This window comes from Asterias amurensis, chromosome 17 (assembly GCF_032118995.1).
Source record: "Asterias amurensis chromosome 17, ASM3211899v1".
Taxonomy (NCBI): Eukaryota; Metazoa; Echinodermata; class Asteroidea; order Forcipulatida; family Asteriidae; genus Asterias; species Asterias amurensis.
The window spans coordinates 15618997-15636088 of NC_092664.1; the positions used below are offsets into that span (position 1 = coordinate 15618997).

At 37.6% G+C, this 17092-nt stretch overlaps 1 protein-coding gene and 1 pseudogene across 1 annotated transcript; both read left to right on the top strand.

Annotated features, from left to right (window-relative positions):
- Positions 1 to 802: 802 nt before the first annotated feature.
- Positions 803 to 5638, top strand: LOC139950145 (uncharacterized). Its single transcript, XM_071948771.1, has 3 exons — positions 803 to 1175; positions 2848 to 3030; positions 5361 to 5638. The coding sequence occupies exons 1-3, from the start codon at positions 803 to 805 to the stop codon at positions 5636 to 5638; spliced, it is 834 nt and encodes a 277-aa protein (XP_071804872.1).
- An 8330-nt stretch (positions 5639 to 13968) lies between these two features.
- On the top strand, positions 13969 to 15632 carry LOC139950146 (uncharacterized; annotated as a pseudogene).
- Positions 15633 to 17092: the final 1460 nt, after the last annotated feature.

Here is a 17092-nt window from a genome sequence, read left to right on the forward strand (position 1 = left end):
GCCAATCAACGTGAAGGAAAACAATTCTGTCTAATGGTTGCTTTTTTCGTAACGGGAGTTTTGGACTACCGGTGGAAATCGCTGTATCCTGACTGGACTAGCCACGATCCGGTCTTGCTTTTAACATTTCCAGGAAGAATATTAAATAATCTATCCATGTATACTATTTGGGGACTGTTGCCGACATCGATAACGGGACAATCTGCCGTGTTTTGTGACTTGTTTTCTTTATTTTGAAGCAATTTTTTCACGTACAAATTTACCTTTTTAAAATTCGAGGTGCACCGATTTTTTAATACAAAACGACAGATATGCTCTTCATTTCAATTTACTGCTAAATAATTTCTGTCAATACTTTTCAGAAAAGGCCGAAAAAGACTGAATTTCAGAAGCCCTTTGGACTTAATTAATAAAAAACCACACAGAAACACTGCAGATAAAACCCGGCTTTTAGTCTTATTAACGCACGGGCTGCGGATTGATTGTAGTGAGGATTGATAAACCCCACACTAATTTGACTTTCAATCTGTCGACGTTTGCCGCGTCCTCTCTGTTCTGTTTAGGTAAGTTCGTAAAACCCTGACACATAACATCACTGCAGACCAATCAAAACGCATATATGGAGAGCTTACGTCACTGCACGTTAGTCCAATCAAATCATTGAGTCAAATAATATGGGTTTGTAAGACAATACCAGTCTTGACCTTGCACGGATAAAGACAGGGGGCCAGTCTAGTCGAACCCCGACCTCTAAATAAGTGAACATTTTTCTCTGTTTCAGATTAAACGTTTCATCAGCATTATGACTGTCATCACAATCACTCTTTCCCTGTGGACTAAAATATTCCTGATGGTTGTTTCGTCTGATGTTGTAAATGGATCGTGTCAACCTGCATCACGTGACTACCAAATGCGTCAAGGAAACACACTTGCATTCTATCCTAGTCTAATGCAAGACCACACACTCAAAGATACAATCTACCATGTGAGAAAAGCAAGTTCCGATGTGGTATGCGCAGTACACTGTCTGCAAGATGAGTCCTGCAAGTCTTTCAACTACTGCAATGGCAAAGTCTGTCAGCTCAAAGCAGCCAACAACACCGTTACAAAGGCATCGGCAATTCAACTAACCGATGGGTGTCGTCACTACGGAGATGAAGAGTTACAAACTGAAGGTGAATTTAAGAAATGTGACGAAACAGCAGCTGTGTGTATAGTCACTCCGGTGATTTCCTCACATTGTCGCATTATTTTCTTTGATTTTGTTTTCTTCCTTAAAAAAATGCTTTTCATAAGATAATTTCTAGTTACAAAACATAATCCCGGTCGTGACACTTGTGTCCTTGAGCAAGATACTTTACTATAATTGCTTCTCTTCACCCAGGGGTATGAGGTTGATATTGTGAATGAAAAGCTTTCGGAGCGCCACGGCAGCTCGGGGCTGTATACTCCCTAATGGGAGCTGAGAAAGATTAAAGGGATGTTTATTGGCCCAATGACCAGGGGACTACCGTAAAGCGCATTGATACAGTTTATTGTGAAATGCGCTATGCAAGAACTTGTTATTATTATTAACAACGACCACAGCGTTGCAGACACGACAATGGTGTGGATAAAGAGTTTCAAAGCGATTTTTAAGTAACTTGCTTGAAAAGTCTACCTCAAGTGTCCTATGATAAATCACTTTTTTTCTGGAGGGGGTTTATACTCGAAAATATGTTTTTCAATCATTTTCGTTTATCAATTCCGTAGTAAACATGGTAAGCAGGACTACCCAATGCTACCCAGTAATCATTCAAATTATTTTTTTAACTTAAACTACAATGCAATTTTACGTCTTGCTTAGTAAGTAAAGTCTCTTTACTGAGATTAGGGTGAAATGTTAAACCAAAAAGGGATCCTTCTGACCCAGAAATGACTGTGGCCGTTGCGGACCCTTTAACGGATCAACTTTGTTCGGCATTTCTTTCCAACATTTAAACTAAGTGACTAATGTACTTCCAAATAAAGTCAACGGCAAATGAAGAAAAAGTTTGATTTTTGTTTCCCCCCCAAAGAAAAACCCAACCCAAGCAACTAAAAGCAACTGATAAATACATAAACATACGAAATCACACTAATATCTTAAATTGGAAAAAAGAACATTTGAATTATTCAGAAGCCCCGTCCCAATCACATTACAAGCCTCATTTTGGACATTTTACAAAAACAATCTACCACAATTCGCCAGCTTTGACCGGTTGCTTTTTTGACCTACTGGTTAAATGTTATGTTAGCTAAATACTGAGAGGGTGAAAATAAATGCAATATTATTTTGAGCGTTTTACACAGTTAAAGGCAGTGGACACTGTTGGTAATTAGTCAAAACAATTATTAGCAGAAAACCTTACTTGGTAACGAGTAACGGGGACAGGTTGATAGTATAAAACATTGTGAGAAACAGCTCCCTCTGAAGTGACGTAGTTTTCGAGAAAGAAGTAATTTTCCACGGATTTGATTTCGAGACAATTGAAAGCACACATAATGTTGAGATACACTAAGTGAGAAGACTGGTCTTTGACAATTACCAATCGTGTCCAGTGTCTTTAAGCAATGTATTTTTTTACTGGTGATTTGTTGATTCTCATGCCGGGCTTTTAAAGACACTGAACACTATTGGTACTGGTCAAGGACCAGTCTTCCCAATTTTTGTATCTCAACATATGCATAAAATAACAAAGCTGTGGAAATTTGAGCTTAATTGGTCGTCAAAGTTGAGAGATATGAATGAAAGAAAAACTCCCTTGTTACGCGTATTTTGAGTAATTACTAATAGTGTCCACTGCCTTTAACTCTTGAATATTTTAGAAACAACAATTGAGGGAACTTCACTCTGTGCTCAAAATACGCATCGGTTTAAAGGTAACTGGGAGCTTCAGGTGCCGATGACGTCACCAATGCGACTAGCGTTCACCGTCCACATGGAAAGCTTTGTGGATGTGCACTTTTCGCTTGATGTTTCTGGTACTCGTGAAAAGATGTACTTGGTAGGTAAGTGTCACGACGGTTGCCAATATAAAGTGTCAACCAAATTTAATCAAAATCTTTCAAACAATTAGTATCATAATGGTAGCTAATGCTGACTTGATAAAAGGTACCTGCATTTATAGCACCTTTGCATCGTGTTGCTTTCCCTGTAAAGTCAGGTCACCCATCCCAATCCATTCATGCATGTAAGTCTAATTCACCAAGATTGATATTAACACAACCCAAATAGTTATCGATCACTCACATGGCATATTTTTGCAAATTTACTTTAAAGACACTGGGCACTGTTGGTAATTGTCAAAGACCAGTCTTCTCACTCGGTGTATCTCAACATATGCATAAAATAACAAACCTGTAAAAATTTGAGCTCAATCGGTCGTCGAAGTTGCGAGATAATAATGACAGAAAAAACACCCTTGCATCTGTACGTGATGTTGTTTAATACTTCATATGTAGTAGTTAACGCACGTACTCTGACGAATTAAATCTGACCAATTAGCGACTTCACTGGGTTGATGAAAACCAGAAGTCAGCAAAATAGTTGCGAGATAATAATGAAAGAAAAAGGCCCTTGTCGCACGAAATTGTGTGCTTTCAGATGCTTGATTTCGAGACCTCAAATTCTAAATCCGAGGTCTCGAAATCAAATTCGTGTAAAATTACTTCTTTCTAAAAACTACGTATACGTTACTTCAGAGTGACCCGTTTTTTACAATGTTTTATACTATCAACCTCTCCCCATTACTCGTTACCAAATAAGGTTTTATGCTAATAACTATTTTGAGTAATTACCAATAGTGTCCACTGCCTTTAATGTCCGGAATTTCTATACACGGTCAAATCATGTTAAGAAGTGTGTTGGATAAATTATTATGAACATGAGGTACTTTACTGTACTGTAACACAAAGGATTAAGTCGTCGGCCCCTTATTACTAACCTAATTAAGAGAAATAATGTGATGCGATTTTTCCTTTTTAGGTTGCAATAGCTTAAAATACCAAGCTAACTTCTTTCGGGAGGCGCAAACCTTAAAGTCACCTGGAAGTGGTTTTTTGTCAAAAAAAGAAGCTTTTGTCACTAAAATATGTGTTTTGATGAGTGGAATAATATGAATAAATAGTTAACTAAGGTTCTAAAAATTTGTTTCCATTTTATTTACAAATTTAAAAGTAGGCCTGACCCGAGAGGACGCTGTTCGTGACGTCAATCGAGGCGCTTGTATGGTATGGTGTATGCTGGTACTCAGTTATTTTTGCATTGGTTTAACACAGCGATGTGAAGAGTACCAGTTATATAGTGAGTAGAGTAGAGTAGAATCCTACTCGTACATGTACCGTAGGAAATCTGTTCACATATCTTGCACCAATTGGATATATGAAGAGAAAATGTGTAGTCTGGCCCCGTACACTACGTCTGGGTACCTGATCGGTATGATGCCTACGCACATAACTACGGTCACGAGCAGACTGCACGCCCGGTATGGCTGTTGTGCGGACGGTCCACTCGGATTACCCAGCACGGTGAATCGCGTGCAGTGCCAACACAAGATAGTGACGCTTGGCGCAAGCTAAAAACATGCCCTCAAAGTTGAAACAATACCCAATTTTTTTCACGTTTGGCAAATGCTCCTTTAGGTTCGTCACGTCTTTCAGGTACCTTCTTTAGCTGGAAATATTGTTGGGATGGCGTCATGTTTTAGAAAAGAACTTTTCTCTTCGTGTCAAAATGTGTGGTGTATTCCGGATTCTGGAAGCACGACGGCTCGAAGTTTTTGCTGCACAGCGCTGGAAAAGACGTCGGACCGGACCACTTTGCAAACTGACCTCATCTTTAATTGTTTTGCTGCATCCATCAGCAATTTATGTGGTCGACATTGCCGGAAGATGCAAGAAATAAACCTTTTTTTCGAAACGTACAAACTCACGACTAGGACTTGCATGTACTTGCACATACGTGTGTTTGATGTTCGATCGAGGCAAAGTCTGCCTCGATTTACGTCACCAAAGGGGTAGGCGGAGTCACCCCCAAACATTAAAACATGTTTTAAACATATAAATCGTTACAAACAATTACTAAAAAAAAAAATGTTTTATTGTTCATATACATATACTCAAATGTTTGAAGAAAAACAATTATATTTCCAGGTGACTTTAAATGTTCAACTACGAATTATTTGACACTCACTTTCATAATGAGATTCGTATGTGTAAACTTAACATAAAAAGGTCAATACATTATGCCTTACAAAGATACACTCAAAAGCTAATTCTAAACGTTGCCAATGATAATACTGTTTATAACGTTGCTATTACTTGTAAATACTTGAATGCAGAGTTGGGCAGTCAAGTTGGAAGGTTCTTCAAATGGGACCCCTCCTCTCAAACAATGAAATTTCAGAAGGGGATAGCCGGTAATAGCATCGGAGTACCAGTCATCATAACGTACGATAACGGTCGCTTCGAGCTCACAATCCGAGGTTCTACAGTGGCCTACGACGAAGTATCTGCACCTCAACCCAGCTGGTTTGTTAGTTTTGGAACCTTTCCTGAGGCCGAGTTCATTTTCACCGAGCCATGTATTAATGATTTCAATCCACAGTTCATATCTTAACTTGACACTGAGGTTATCGCGCAGTCAGCGCAGTCAGACTGTAACATGGCATGTATACAGATTGTGTCTATACTAACGGTACGGTTTAATTTCACGAACTGTTTTACAGGAAGGGGACACTATTGGTAATTACTCAAAATGACTGGTAATTTATACTCAAATTAATTATAACATAAAACCCTACTTGGTAACGAGTAATGGGGAGCTGTAATAGTATAAAACAATGTGAGGAACGGCTCCCTCTGAAGTGACGTAGGTTTCGAGAAAGAAGTAATTTTCCACGAATTTGATTTCGAGACCTCAGAATTAGATTTTTGAGGTCTCGAAATCAAGCATCTGAAAGCACACAACTTCGTGTGACAAGGGCCTTTTTCTTTCATTATTATCTCGCAACTTGTTTGCTGACTTCTGGTTTTCATTAACCCAGTGAAGTCGCTAATTGGTCAGATTTAATACGTCAGAGTACGTGCGTTAACTACTACATATGAAGTATTAAACAACATCACGTACAGATGCTGTTGCTTGTGTTGATCAAGGAGCCTTGATTTTACAGTTATTTCTGGGTATAGCAACTATATGCCTTCTGTAAACGGACTGCGACGTGGCTCAGTTTCTACCAACGTTATACTCTCTATACTCCTTGTTGCAGCTGCCAAAGAAGGTAACTGTTAAGTTTATCAATTCGTCCTAATTGTAATTGTGAACGGTACGTTTCAGTTATTCTTTTACCAATCTTGTAAATAAAAATCTAACTCGGTTTTTGTCAGGCAATTATAAACAAAGCCATTTATACTGCACCAACCACAACTCCATTAACAGTTTTTGCTACCGTTGCTGAGTTGCTTGTTTTTTCTCGCTGGCAGGTAACGAGCTCTTAATTTTTTTATTTTTGTTTCTCATTTCAAACATTATTTAGTAACTTAGTTGCTTCTAACATGCGATGATGTAAAAATAACAAGTCCAGTTACTTAATGACAATCATATAACTGTTTTCTGTCTTTTTTAAGAATATATATTATTATAGTAAACATGGCATGAAACGAACGTTATATCACTAATACAAAGAGTTGTATTGCTGATGCACGCTGTTTATGAACTACTTTTATCCGATACTTGTGAAATTGTCAATTTATGTCTCCTGCCGCAGGCAAAAACTATAGATCAGAATAAACTTGTGAGATGATGTTTACAAAACAAACAAAGTAACCACGTCAACGAGTTGTGTCGAAATAAGCAATGTTGTTTTTTAGATCATAATATTCAATTCTTTAAAGAAAAACAAATATTATTTGTGGTGATAACACTTTAAAGTTAGCAAGATTTAAACAATGCAGTTATTTGCCGTTGAACTGAATAAGCACATTTTTTCTGAATGATCATATACTTGTATTTAAGACAAGATTGTATTATTTGTTCAAGTAATTGTTTTTAATTTCTGAAAAGGGCAAATCTAAAATTTGTTGGTTGCAGTTTGTATTCTTTTTAAATGGTGAAGCTCAATGTCCTTCCAGGCTCAAAACGTGGACATTCAAACTTAAAGGAACACGTTGCCTTGAATCGGTCGAGTTGGTCTTTGAAAAGCGTTCTGTAACTAACCGTTTGTTGTAAAATGTATATGGTTAGACAAATATTGTAAAAGTAGAATACAATGATCTACACAAATATGCCTCGAAATTGCGTGGTTTTCTTTTTACCCTGTCGACTAACACTGCCGGCCATTTATGGGAGTCAAAATTTTGACTCCCATAAATGGCCGACCGTGATAGTTCGCGACGTAATAGGAAAACCGTGCAATTTCGAGTGATACTTGTGTGGATCATTATATTCTACTTTTAAAACATCTTTCTAACCATATGCATTTCATAACAAACGCTTTCAAACGCTTTAAATAGACCAACTCGTCCGATCCAAGGCAACGTGTTCCTTTAAACAACGAATGTTTTTGGAATAACGTCTATCACGTATGTAATAAATGTATACCTAGATAAAAAAAAAAATAAAAAAAAAATAAAAAAAAATTAAAAAACTACTCGAAGAATGCTGTAATATCGTAATATTGCATACACTTCAATAAATTAAATAAGTAACGGGCATTTTCCTTTACTATAAAACATATCCCATTAAAAGTCTTAAAATTTTTTGTTTACTTTTTTTGTTTAACCTAGTATGGAATGAACGTATTATTGAAAAGTGAATAGTTAATGGTTATTTCAACACTTTAGTAGAAATACTCAAGATTTATTGACCAAAATAATCACTCGGTAAAAAGCATTAAAGGCAGTGGACACAATTGGTAATTACTCAAAATAATTTTTATCATAAAACCTTACTTGGTTAGTAATTGATAGTAAAAAAACACTGTGAGAAACGGCTCCCTCTGAAGTGACGTAGTTTTCGAGAAAGAAGTAATTTTCCACGAATTTGATTTCGAGACCTCAGATTTAGAATTTGAGGTCTCGAAATCAAGCTTCTGGAAAGCACTTAATTTCGTGTGACCATGGTGCGACAAGGGTGTTTTTTTCTTTCATTAATATCTCCCAACTTCGACGACCGATTGAGCTCAAATTTTCACAGGTTTGTTATTTTATGCATATGTTGAGATACACCAACTGTGTGCAGGGTCTTTAACTGATGATAATCAACATTTCGAGAAACGAATCCTTTTAAAAGAATATGGTTTCAAAGAGGGATTCAAACACAAATACTCAAGAGAAATGTTTCTGCTCAACACGCCTCTAAGAATGTGCATTTAAATTACGGGTTATTCTTTCAGCGTGAACATCACCGTTCAAAAATGTCAGCACTATTTCAAAATAGCTATCCCAAATTGAGAATAACATTTTCACAAAGGTAAGTATTGATGTATATATTAACTAAATTAATTAGGATTAAAATCAAAATCAAACGGTGACTTAAACCGAATTTTTTGTTAGCGTATAACGGTTATACTTTGCCTATAAAAGTATAAAGTAATTTAAAGGCACTGGACACTATTGGTAATTACTGAAATACTGATAGTATGATTTTTTCGAGAAACAGCTCCCTTTGAAGTAACGTAGTTTTTGAGAAAGAAGTAATTTCTCACCAAAATATTTGAATTGTTTTCGAGACCTCAGCTGAGGTCTCGCACTCAAGCATCTGGAAGCACACGCCTTTGCGACAAGGTTTTTTAAAATCATTATTCTTTCACAACTTCGATGACAAATTGAGTTCAGTTTTTCACATGTTTGTTATTTTATGCATATCTTGCGATACACAAAGTGAGAAGTATGGTCTTTAACAATATTACCAAACGTGTCCAGTGTACAACGTAGTCAATTCTTTGGTGTTTGTATCTTATTAATTACCTGCACAAAATGTCAAAGTAAATAAAGAACTAAGATCACATCATCACTTTTGTTAATTTTTATTCTTTCAGGAATGTTGCATAACCATGAGCATGAGATGCGCGGCCCTGGCGCCTCAAACAATTGTTGTCACTGATGATAAAAAGAGGGGGTTTAATCCAAGCAATTAGACCAGTGTTCAAGCCCGTAACCAAGAAAGTAAACAATCACAGGGTTTCAAACTAGAATCTATGCCGATATTCAACCCAATCTTGCCGCCGTTAATACCAAGAAAGTACTCATGACAGAGTTTCAACCTAGAACTTAAGTCAGTATTCAAACCCAACCTTGCCGCCGTCACCAAGAAGGGAAATTACAGGGTTTCAAACTAGCAGTTAGGCCAGTTCAAACCCAACTTTGCCGCCGTCACCAAGAAGGAAAATTACAGGGTTTCAAACTAGCAATTAGGCCAGTTATCAAACCAAACCTTGCCGCCGTCACAAACAAAGGAAAAATTACAGGGTTTCAAACTAGCAATTAGGCCAGTAGTTAAACCAAACCTTGCCGCCGTCACCGTGAAGGGAAATGACAGGGTTTCAACGTACCAATTAGGCCAGTAGTCAAGCCCAACCTTGCCGCCGTCACCAAGAATGGAAAAATGACAGGGTTTCAACGTACCAATTAGGCCAATAGTTATGCCCAACCTTGCCGCCGAGAAAGGACCAATGACGTGTTTTAACAATACCCTGCAGTAGTGAGATGAGGGGAAGCGTATCAATAACTTTGTTCAATTGAACTTTGTTCAAAAGTCCGGTTGTTACGTTTTCTAAGAACACATTTTAACAAGGACAGAAATGGAAGCGCTTATCATTTGATGAGGAGCTGCCAATAAGGGAAACCAGAATACAGGTTAACAGGAAAGTTATGACAGTTTCGTGATACTGGTCCCGTTGAGTATGCTGTCCCTATGCATTGAAACTTTTTAACCTCTCCCGTAAGCCACTAGTTTGAGCATGCGTAATTCATTGTAATCATATATTTACGGTGACGATGCCGTAATTTTCGGTGTAAGTCGAATGAAAGCAACATTTTCATCAGATTTAAGGCAATGATTTAATATGCTTAATCTAAAATTTTCGTCATTTACAGTCGAACATCAAATCTTGAATACAAAAAAGAATTAGCACCATTATGCAGATTGACACTTTCATATAAACTGTTCAGTAATTGACAAATAATAAGAAAACTAAATACTAAGTGCAACTAAAACCCGAAGTGAATAACCGTCGGCCATTTTAAGCGTCCAGTATTCCCTACACAAGCTACATTCAAACTCGCTGTATTCAATGCACTACCACGCTATAATAAGTGTGCACATTGAGCATACACACAAAACAGGCTAAAGCCCACGCCATACAGGTCGCCCCAATTTATTTGTGTTTTAAACCATCATGCTATGAAATCCCAATATTTATAACAGGCCCCTTTAAGGTTGCACTTGTTCGTACCTTGACGTTGCCATTTCCTTGAAGAGAGTCAGTCGATCAATTTCCGCTACAGAGAAGGTACACTGGATCGAACACTAGATGACACTATTTCAATCCTTTAGCCCTTATTTAACATGGCCCTGCTGTGTGCGAAACCAAGGCTTCGCGGCTCCAGATTCGGCTCGGGCAAACATGGCCCCGCGGTTGTTTTGACAATTGCGCGTGCTTTGCGTACGTGCTCGGGGCTTCAGACGAGAGGGCGGAGCCTGAAGCCGAATCCAAAATCCGAAGCCGTGGTTTCGTAAAGGGCCTATTTTGGCAGCCTGGGCTAGACAAGAAAGGATGTTTGGTTTTTACTATTGTCCAGGCTTCCCTGTACGTCTACGAGTCTGTCTACATGAGTAGTGAGCTTCAAATTAACAAAGGGACATTTTAATCTCAGTCTGCCGCAAGAGAATGCGGTATTATGAGCCATTTAAAGCAATGAAAGGCAACCCTCTGGTTAACGTAATATCTCGTTCAGCCATATTCGAGACGTGAAAATCTACTATGAGCAGCTCGCTCACAAACTCCATGGTATGTGCTTTGAAGAATTAATAGGGATCTCACTCTATTCAAGTAGCTGCTGGGAGGGTTTAGAATGGTCTACCACGTCCGCGAGAGCCATCCAGATATTCATTTTCAAAGCAGTCTTAATGGAACGTTACATAATTGTTAAGAAACAAAAACGTGAAGATCACAGATTTACATAAAACTGATGATGATAGTAGAAAACATCCCCTGAAATATTTCTGTTTGAAATGTCATATTTGATGAGAAATAAATAATCTTATTTCGCGTCAGAGAGCGTTTTATTATTTTTTGTTTTCGCATCGATGCAATGCAAAATTTGTAACTATGTTTTACACTATTTTCTCGTCACCCAGAGGGCCGATCGATCTCAAACTCCTACAGGTTTGTCAGTTTATGTATATGGTGGATTACATAACGCGCTTACACTGACAGCAACTGTTTTGTTATGTAAAAAACAATTCCCCTGTAATGTTCCTTCAAAACACATCTATTTAATATTTAAAGATGACTGTTGATAATGCATGAATGACAAAAAATGAAACTGGTCATTCCGCACGCGACCCTCGGCTGGTCTGAGGGTCAGCAAAACCTTGAGGTACGGGAAGGTGGTCGATAGCTTTGAAAGCAACCGTCCTTTCAACCCCCCCCCCCCCCCCCCCCACTGTAGATATTGATTTAAGGGGTGTAGCTGATAAAAAGCAACGAGTCACTCAAATTGACATTGAATGATAATTTTGTTTCTGGTTGTACAAGTCACATACGCTCCCCTATATCGTGGAATTTCAGATGAAAAGCCTTTTATCTTACAGCTGTTTTGTTGCCAATTTATAGTTATTGCTCTAAACCAAACCCCCTCCCAGTAGTGAATGTTGAGGCTGGACAACGGTATCTTCAGAATGGAGCAATGAATAAAGTTGCAATCTTCTTTCAAGAACTGGCAAGATATTTAGGATTTGAAACTTTGCATGGTGGGAATAAGATATAGAAGAGTTTGCGGTAACACCATGCAATGACTATCTCTAAATGAGTTGGGGTGGTTCTGAAAAGAACCGTTGGTTTAACTCGACGTTTCGATCAGTCTTCTGGAGAATGCAGGAAGACGATCAGAGCATACCGATCGAAACGTCGAGTTAAACCAACGGTTCTTTTCAGAACCACCCCAACTCATTTAGAGATAGTCAGTACATGGTGTGACAAGATATTGTTTATGAAACATTTAGCCCGTACTTTCCTTCCAAATATGAGTCCATACAAATCGGACCTTGTGGATTGTTAAGATGGCTCCTCTAAATACGTGTTTATGTACCTTTAATTGTAAGTTTGATGTAGTTTTATCTTTTTATCTTCTCTATTTTTGGAGGTTTTGCGGAAATAAATAAATAAATAAGTTAAGGATGCCGCGTGATCTAGTCAGTGCATCGGGTCCGTACTTTAATTAACGAAACCCTGAAGAAAAATGATCGATTAGCTTGAAATTCAATGCTGCATATTCTTCCGCGTATATTGATTTTGTTGTTTTCGGCTATAGGGCTACCTGAAACCGCCGTATCGAACTACCTATTTTGTTCTTCCGGGAAAAATCACGTTTTCAACCAAGCTCCCTTATTCTAGATTTTAAAAAATCACGACAACAATCAAGGTCTGTCGTTCATGAATCTGTTATATAGCTAGCTGCTCACAAGTTTTGAAATCATTAAGGTTGGCGACGGCAACTACGCAGTCAACACTTAAAAATTTTGGCTCTGCAATTTTAGTGTAACTGCTACGAATTTGGCATAAAATACTACTAAGAAGATTTAACTTCAAAGTATATACTCTCAGTACGTGTTGATTTCTCATGTGCACTGAAGACAGAGTAAGAGATTGTTCTTTTGACGAGTTTGGATCGAAGTGGTCATTGTTTTAATCTGCTATATACTAGGACCTGTCACCCGTAATTGAACCGGGTTATATTGCGCATTGTTTGGTGATATTTGGCACAGCAGCTGCAAAAGGTAAGTTGACATAACTTAGATTAGGTAAATCATTGTTTTATTTAACAATAGGCCCATGCTTTTCTCTTGTTTTCAAGCAGTGACTGAGCTCCTGAAGACAAAACACTTATCGTGACCAACAATGAAATTTTACTCTCCTGAATGAAAAAAAGCATCCTTTATATACAGAATTAAAAGCTACGTGTTGGTACAGCTGTAATTAAGAAAGTCATTAATAAGACTTCTTTCAATTCCTTTTGAAATTACTGACCTCGCGCCGCGTTTTTAAAAGAAGGTTGGCTTTAACATAGATGCCATTTTTGTAAACGTGAGATACTTCTAGATATTATGCACAAACTCTGTAATTGTTGAATGGCTCAGTTTAATATAATATGCCAATTAAAGCCTCGTTTTAATATGCCCGGAATGTGCCAGTCAGCTCATACAAAAAACAGCGTCGCCAATCGATAATAACAAGTATCATGATATTTCTCTTTCTCCAAACAGGCGATAATTAATGTTTTGCTACCGCCCGCGTGTGTTTCCCGCTCGTTATTTTGTAAATGACACAAGGTCACGTGGTATGTGTGTTGCCACGCATCTGGAACTCTCTACCACTTAATCTTCGATCTTGTCTTTGTACCGCAAAATTCAAGTCTCTTCTCAAAACTAATCTTATGTCACAGGTTTTCAATGACTAATTTTGTTGTGTCTGTTTTTCTTTGTGTTGTGTTTTTGTTTTGTTTTGTTTTGGTTTACTGCGCCTTGAACACCCAGCAGGGTGGATATGTGCGCATTACAAGTCTTATTATTATTTATTATTATTATTATCTAGAGCCCTAGAACTCCCAATCCCGCCCGAGCCAGACATCTGAATGAATGCAAATTTTACACAACAATTACATTTTGAAATGGACTTTTTGAAAATGTTAGCTTGTTCTATCTGTTGCAGATAAAGTTGTGACTGCATTATGACTGTCATCGCAAACACTCTGTCCCTGTTGACAAACATATTCCTGATGGTCGTTTCCTTCGATGTTGTAAATGGAGCCTGCCAACTTGCATCACGTGACTACCAAATGCATCAAGGAAACATCATTGCATTTTATCCTAGTCCAACTCAAAGCCATGCCCTCAAAGATACAATCTACCGGGTGAGAAAAGCAAGTTCATACGTGATATGTGCCTCACACTGCCTGCAAGATAATTCCTGCAAGTCGTTTAACTACTGCAATGACAACGTTTGTCAGCTTAAAGCAGCTAACAACTCCATAAAGGGATCGGGGATTCAGCTATCGTGTGGGTGTCGTCACTTCGGCGATACTGAAGGTGAAAACATGAAATGTGACAAAACATTTTCTTTGTGGTTTTCTTTTCTTTGTGTTTCCTCTTAACATAACAATGGAAACGACAATGGAACCCAAGCGCTCACAATTACAATAAACTACAGCATTGTGGATAAATATTTTGTTACCGATTTATATTTATTTTAACTTCACTGGGTAAATTCTGGCACCTTTCCCTAAACTTTTTAAACTAGAAATATTTTCTGTCCAAATTCGTCAAAAGGACATGCAGAAATTGTTAATATCAGCCCCCACCAAAAAACAACAAAAACAGTAAAACATTATTTAGTACGAAAATACACGGAGATCCTCTTCACCAAGTGCCTTAACAGTCAAGAAAACAGTATGTACACCAACGGACAGCCCATGCTGTATTATTATATTTTTAATATGAACGTATAAAGTACAACTCTACAGCAAACCATTTGAACTATAAATGTACCGGCTTTGACCGACTGGCGGGATGTTATGTAAGTTTTATACTGAGAGACGCCAATGAATATTGCTACTCTTAACATTTTACACAGGTAAGTAAATTATTTGTACTGTATTGCTGATTTCTCGATTTTTATGCCAGGCCTTTTACTCCATTTCTTTTCAGGAACATTTGAGGGAACTTCACTCTGTGCTCAAAATACGTATCGGTTTAATGGTACCATGGAGATTCAGGTGCCGATGACGTCACCAATGCGACTAGAGTTCACAGTCAACACAGATACATTTGTGTATGTGACCTTTTCCCCCAGTGGGCCCGGTACTCGTGAAGCGTTGTACAAAATGGGTAAGTATGAAACAAAGGTAGTCACGCTCTACAAAGCGAAATTGTTTTAAATTGAAACTAATTACAACCGTTTGTGTAATTTAATATAACATACTAAATACACTTATTTGAACTGAAAAGCCCACAAGGATAAATCCACAATATTTATTCGTTTCCTTTTGAAATTTATAAAATAAAATGAATAAATGATGACATTGTTCATGATATTTACTTTAATGCAGTGTTGAGCAATGCCTATGGGAGCATCTACAAACGGGACTTCTCCTCTCAGCGATTAAAATATAAGAAAGGGAATAGCGTGAAGTACATCGGAGTACCAATAATCATCACGAACGATAACGGTCCCTTCGAGCTGGCAGTCCAAGGGGTGCCAGATTCGACCCTGACCTATGACGTCACATCACCTCAGACATGTTGGTTGGTTACCTTTGAACCCTCCACTGAGGCCGAGTTCATTTTCACTGAGCCATGTCTTAATGATTTCAATCCACAGGTCACACCAAATTAATGCAAAGAAACAAATGATGGGAAACTTCTGCCAACTACAAAGACTATCAATAAGAGTCTGGCATGCACACGTAATGTTTTATAGAATGTTTCGATATTTGCGACGTTTTACACTAAAGGAAAGTTTATGACCAACAAGTGGTTTGTATTTTCTCAAAAAGTTTTAGACTAGTCTTATCTCTAGTAGAAATGAGTTACCAAGTTTATTGTAAAAAGGACCAGCACCCTTCAGGGTTTAAGCAAGTTGCCCTCCACCTAGACTTTTTTCCTGATGAACTTGTGAAGAGTTGTGAAACAATAGTTATAAGATTTTAAAGATGAATTTCTGCTTCTTTGTTAAAAAGTGAAATGTTCGTGTATGAGCCACCTGTGACAATGCTTCAATACATTTACTAACTTTATCATAATGTCGATCATTTTAAACGGCAGTTCTATATCACTTGTATTTCTGTTTTCATTTTTACTAGTTAATATGTGCTACTATTCCAACCATAGTTGAACGAAATTGTAGAATTAAATGAGACCGGATATTTGTCTATAGACGGTATACCATTGTATGTAATCGTGAATACTAGATTCGTCAAACCTTGTTCTACCAATGCATCGATCAGTATCTTCATGATAACAAACAGCTCAATCGTTTTAAGTACGGTTCTTAAAACGAATCATTTCGTATCTTTTTTAATTCATTGGGTTTTAGGAACATGCGGTATTTTAAGAACAAAGTAAATTCCCTTAATTTGTTTATTTATCGGCACCATTGTAATGGTTAATTATTAAAGCACGAAACTTAAATCAATTTGTTTTCCGGTATTGTTTCGGTGTGTTGCATAACATTGAGCATAAGATGAGTGGTACATTACTCTATCTGTATAAAGCATCTCAGAATATTAGTTTAAACAAACCTGGTGCTGAGTGCAAACCAACGTTGTTTTGTTTGATGTTTTAAGTATAGTATTCATTAAGGCTTGAAAGAATTAAGAACCCGAATTACTGCTGAGTTGGGCTATAGTCAGCAAGGCTCTTTATGGAAGTGTTGGTTAGTGTTGCAGCTTTAACAAGAACAAAACTTGCTCAGTGCCACTGCAAGCGCGCTCTTTATACATTCCTTATGAATTCCTCCGAAACCTTTCCGTTCGCCACTGCGTGGAAAACGCATTGACAAAATCAATTATTTATAAGCCTAACCAAGTGGAGGCGGGTTGGTTCAATGTAAAGTCAAGCAATATCGAATTGGATTCTTCACCCACCACTTTTTCCACTTAAAAATATAAGCTGGTAACAGTTAATTTTACGAAATTCTTCAAACGAAATGGGTGGTATTTCAAGTAATCGTACTCAACTACTGACATTCGGATTTAACCAACCAATAAGTCTTTTTGAGGATGCATCAATACCGTGATAGAAAACACAATTCAATCACTTCAAATCGCTACCCACTTTGTTTTTCTGAAGAAAAAA

Bases quoted from the DNA above. Each gene is read 5' to 3' on its own strand.
- LOC139950145 (XM_071948771.1), top strand. From the start codon at position 803: ATGACTGTCATCACAATCACTCTTTCCCTGTGGACTAAAATATTCCTG. The intron at 1,176-2,847 runs GTGAATTTAAGA...TGAATATTTTAG, and splicing joins TGAAGAGTTACAAACTGAAG to AAACAACAATTGAGGGAACT. The intron at 3,031-5,360 runs GTAAGTGTCACG...ACTTGAATGCAG, and splicing joins TGAAAAGATGTACTTGGTAG to AGTTGGGCAGTCAAGTTGGA.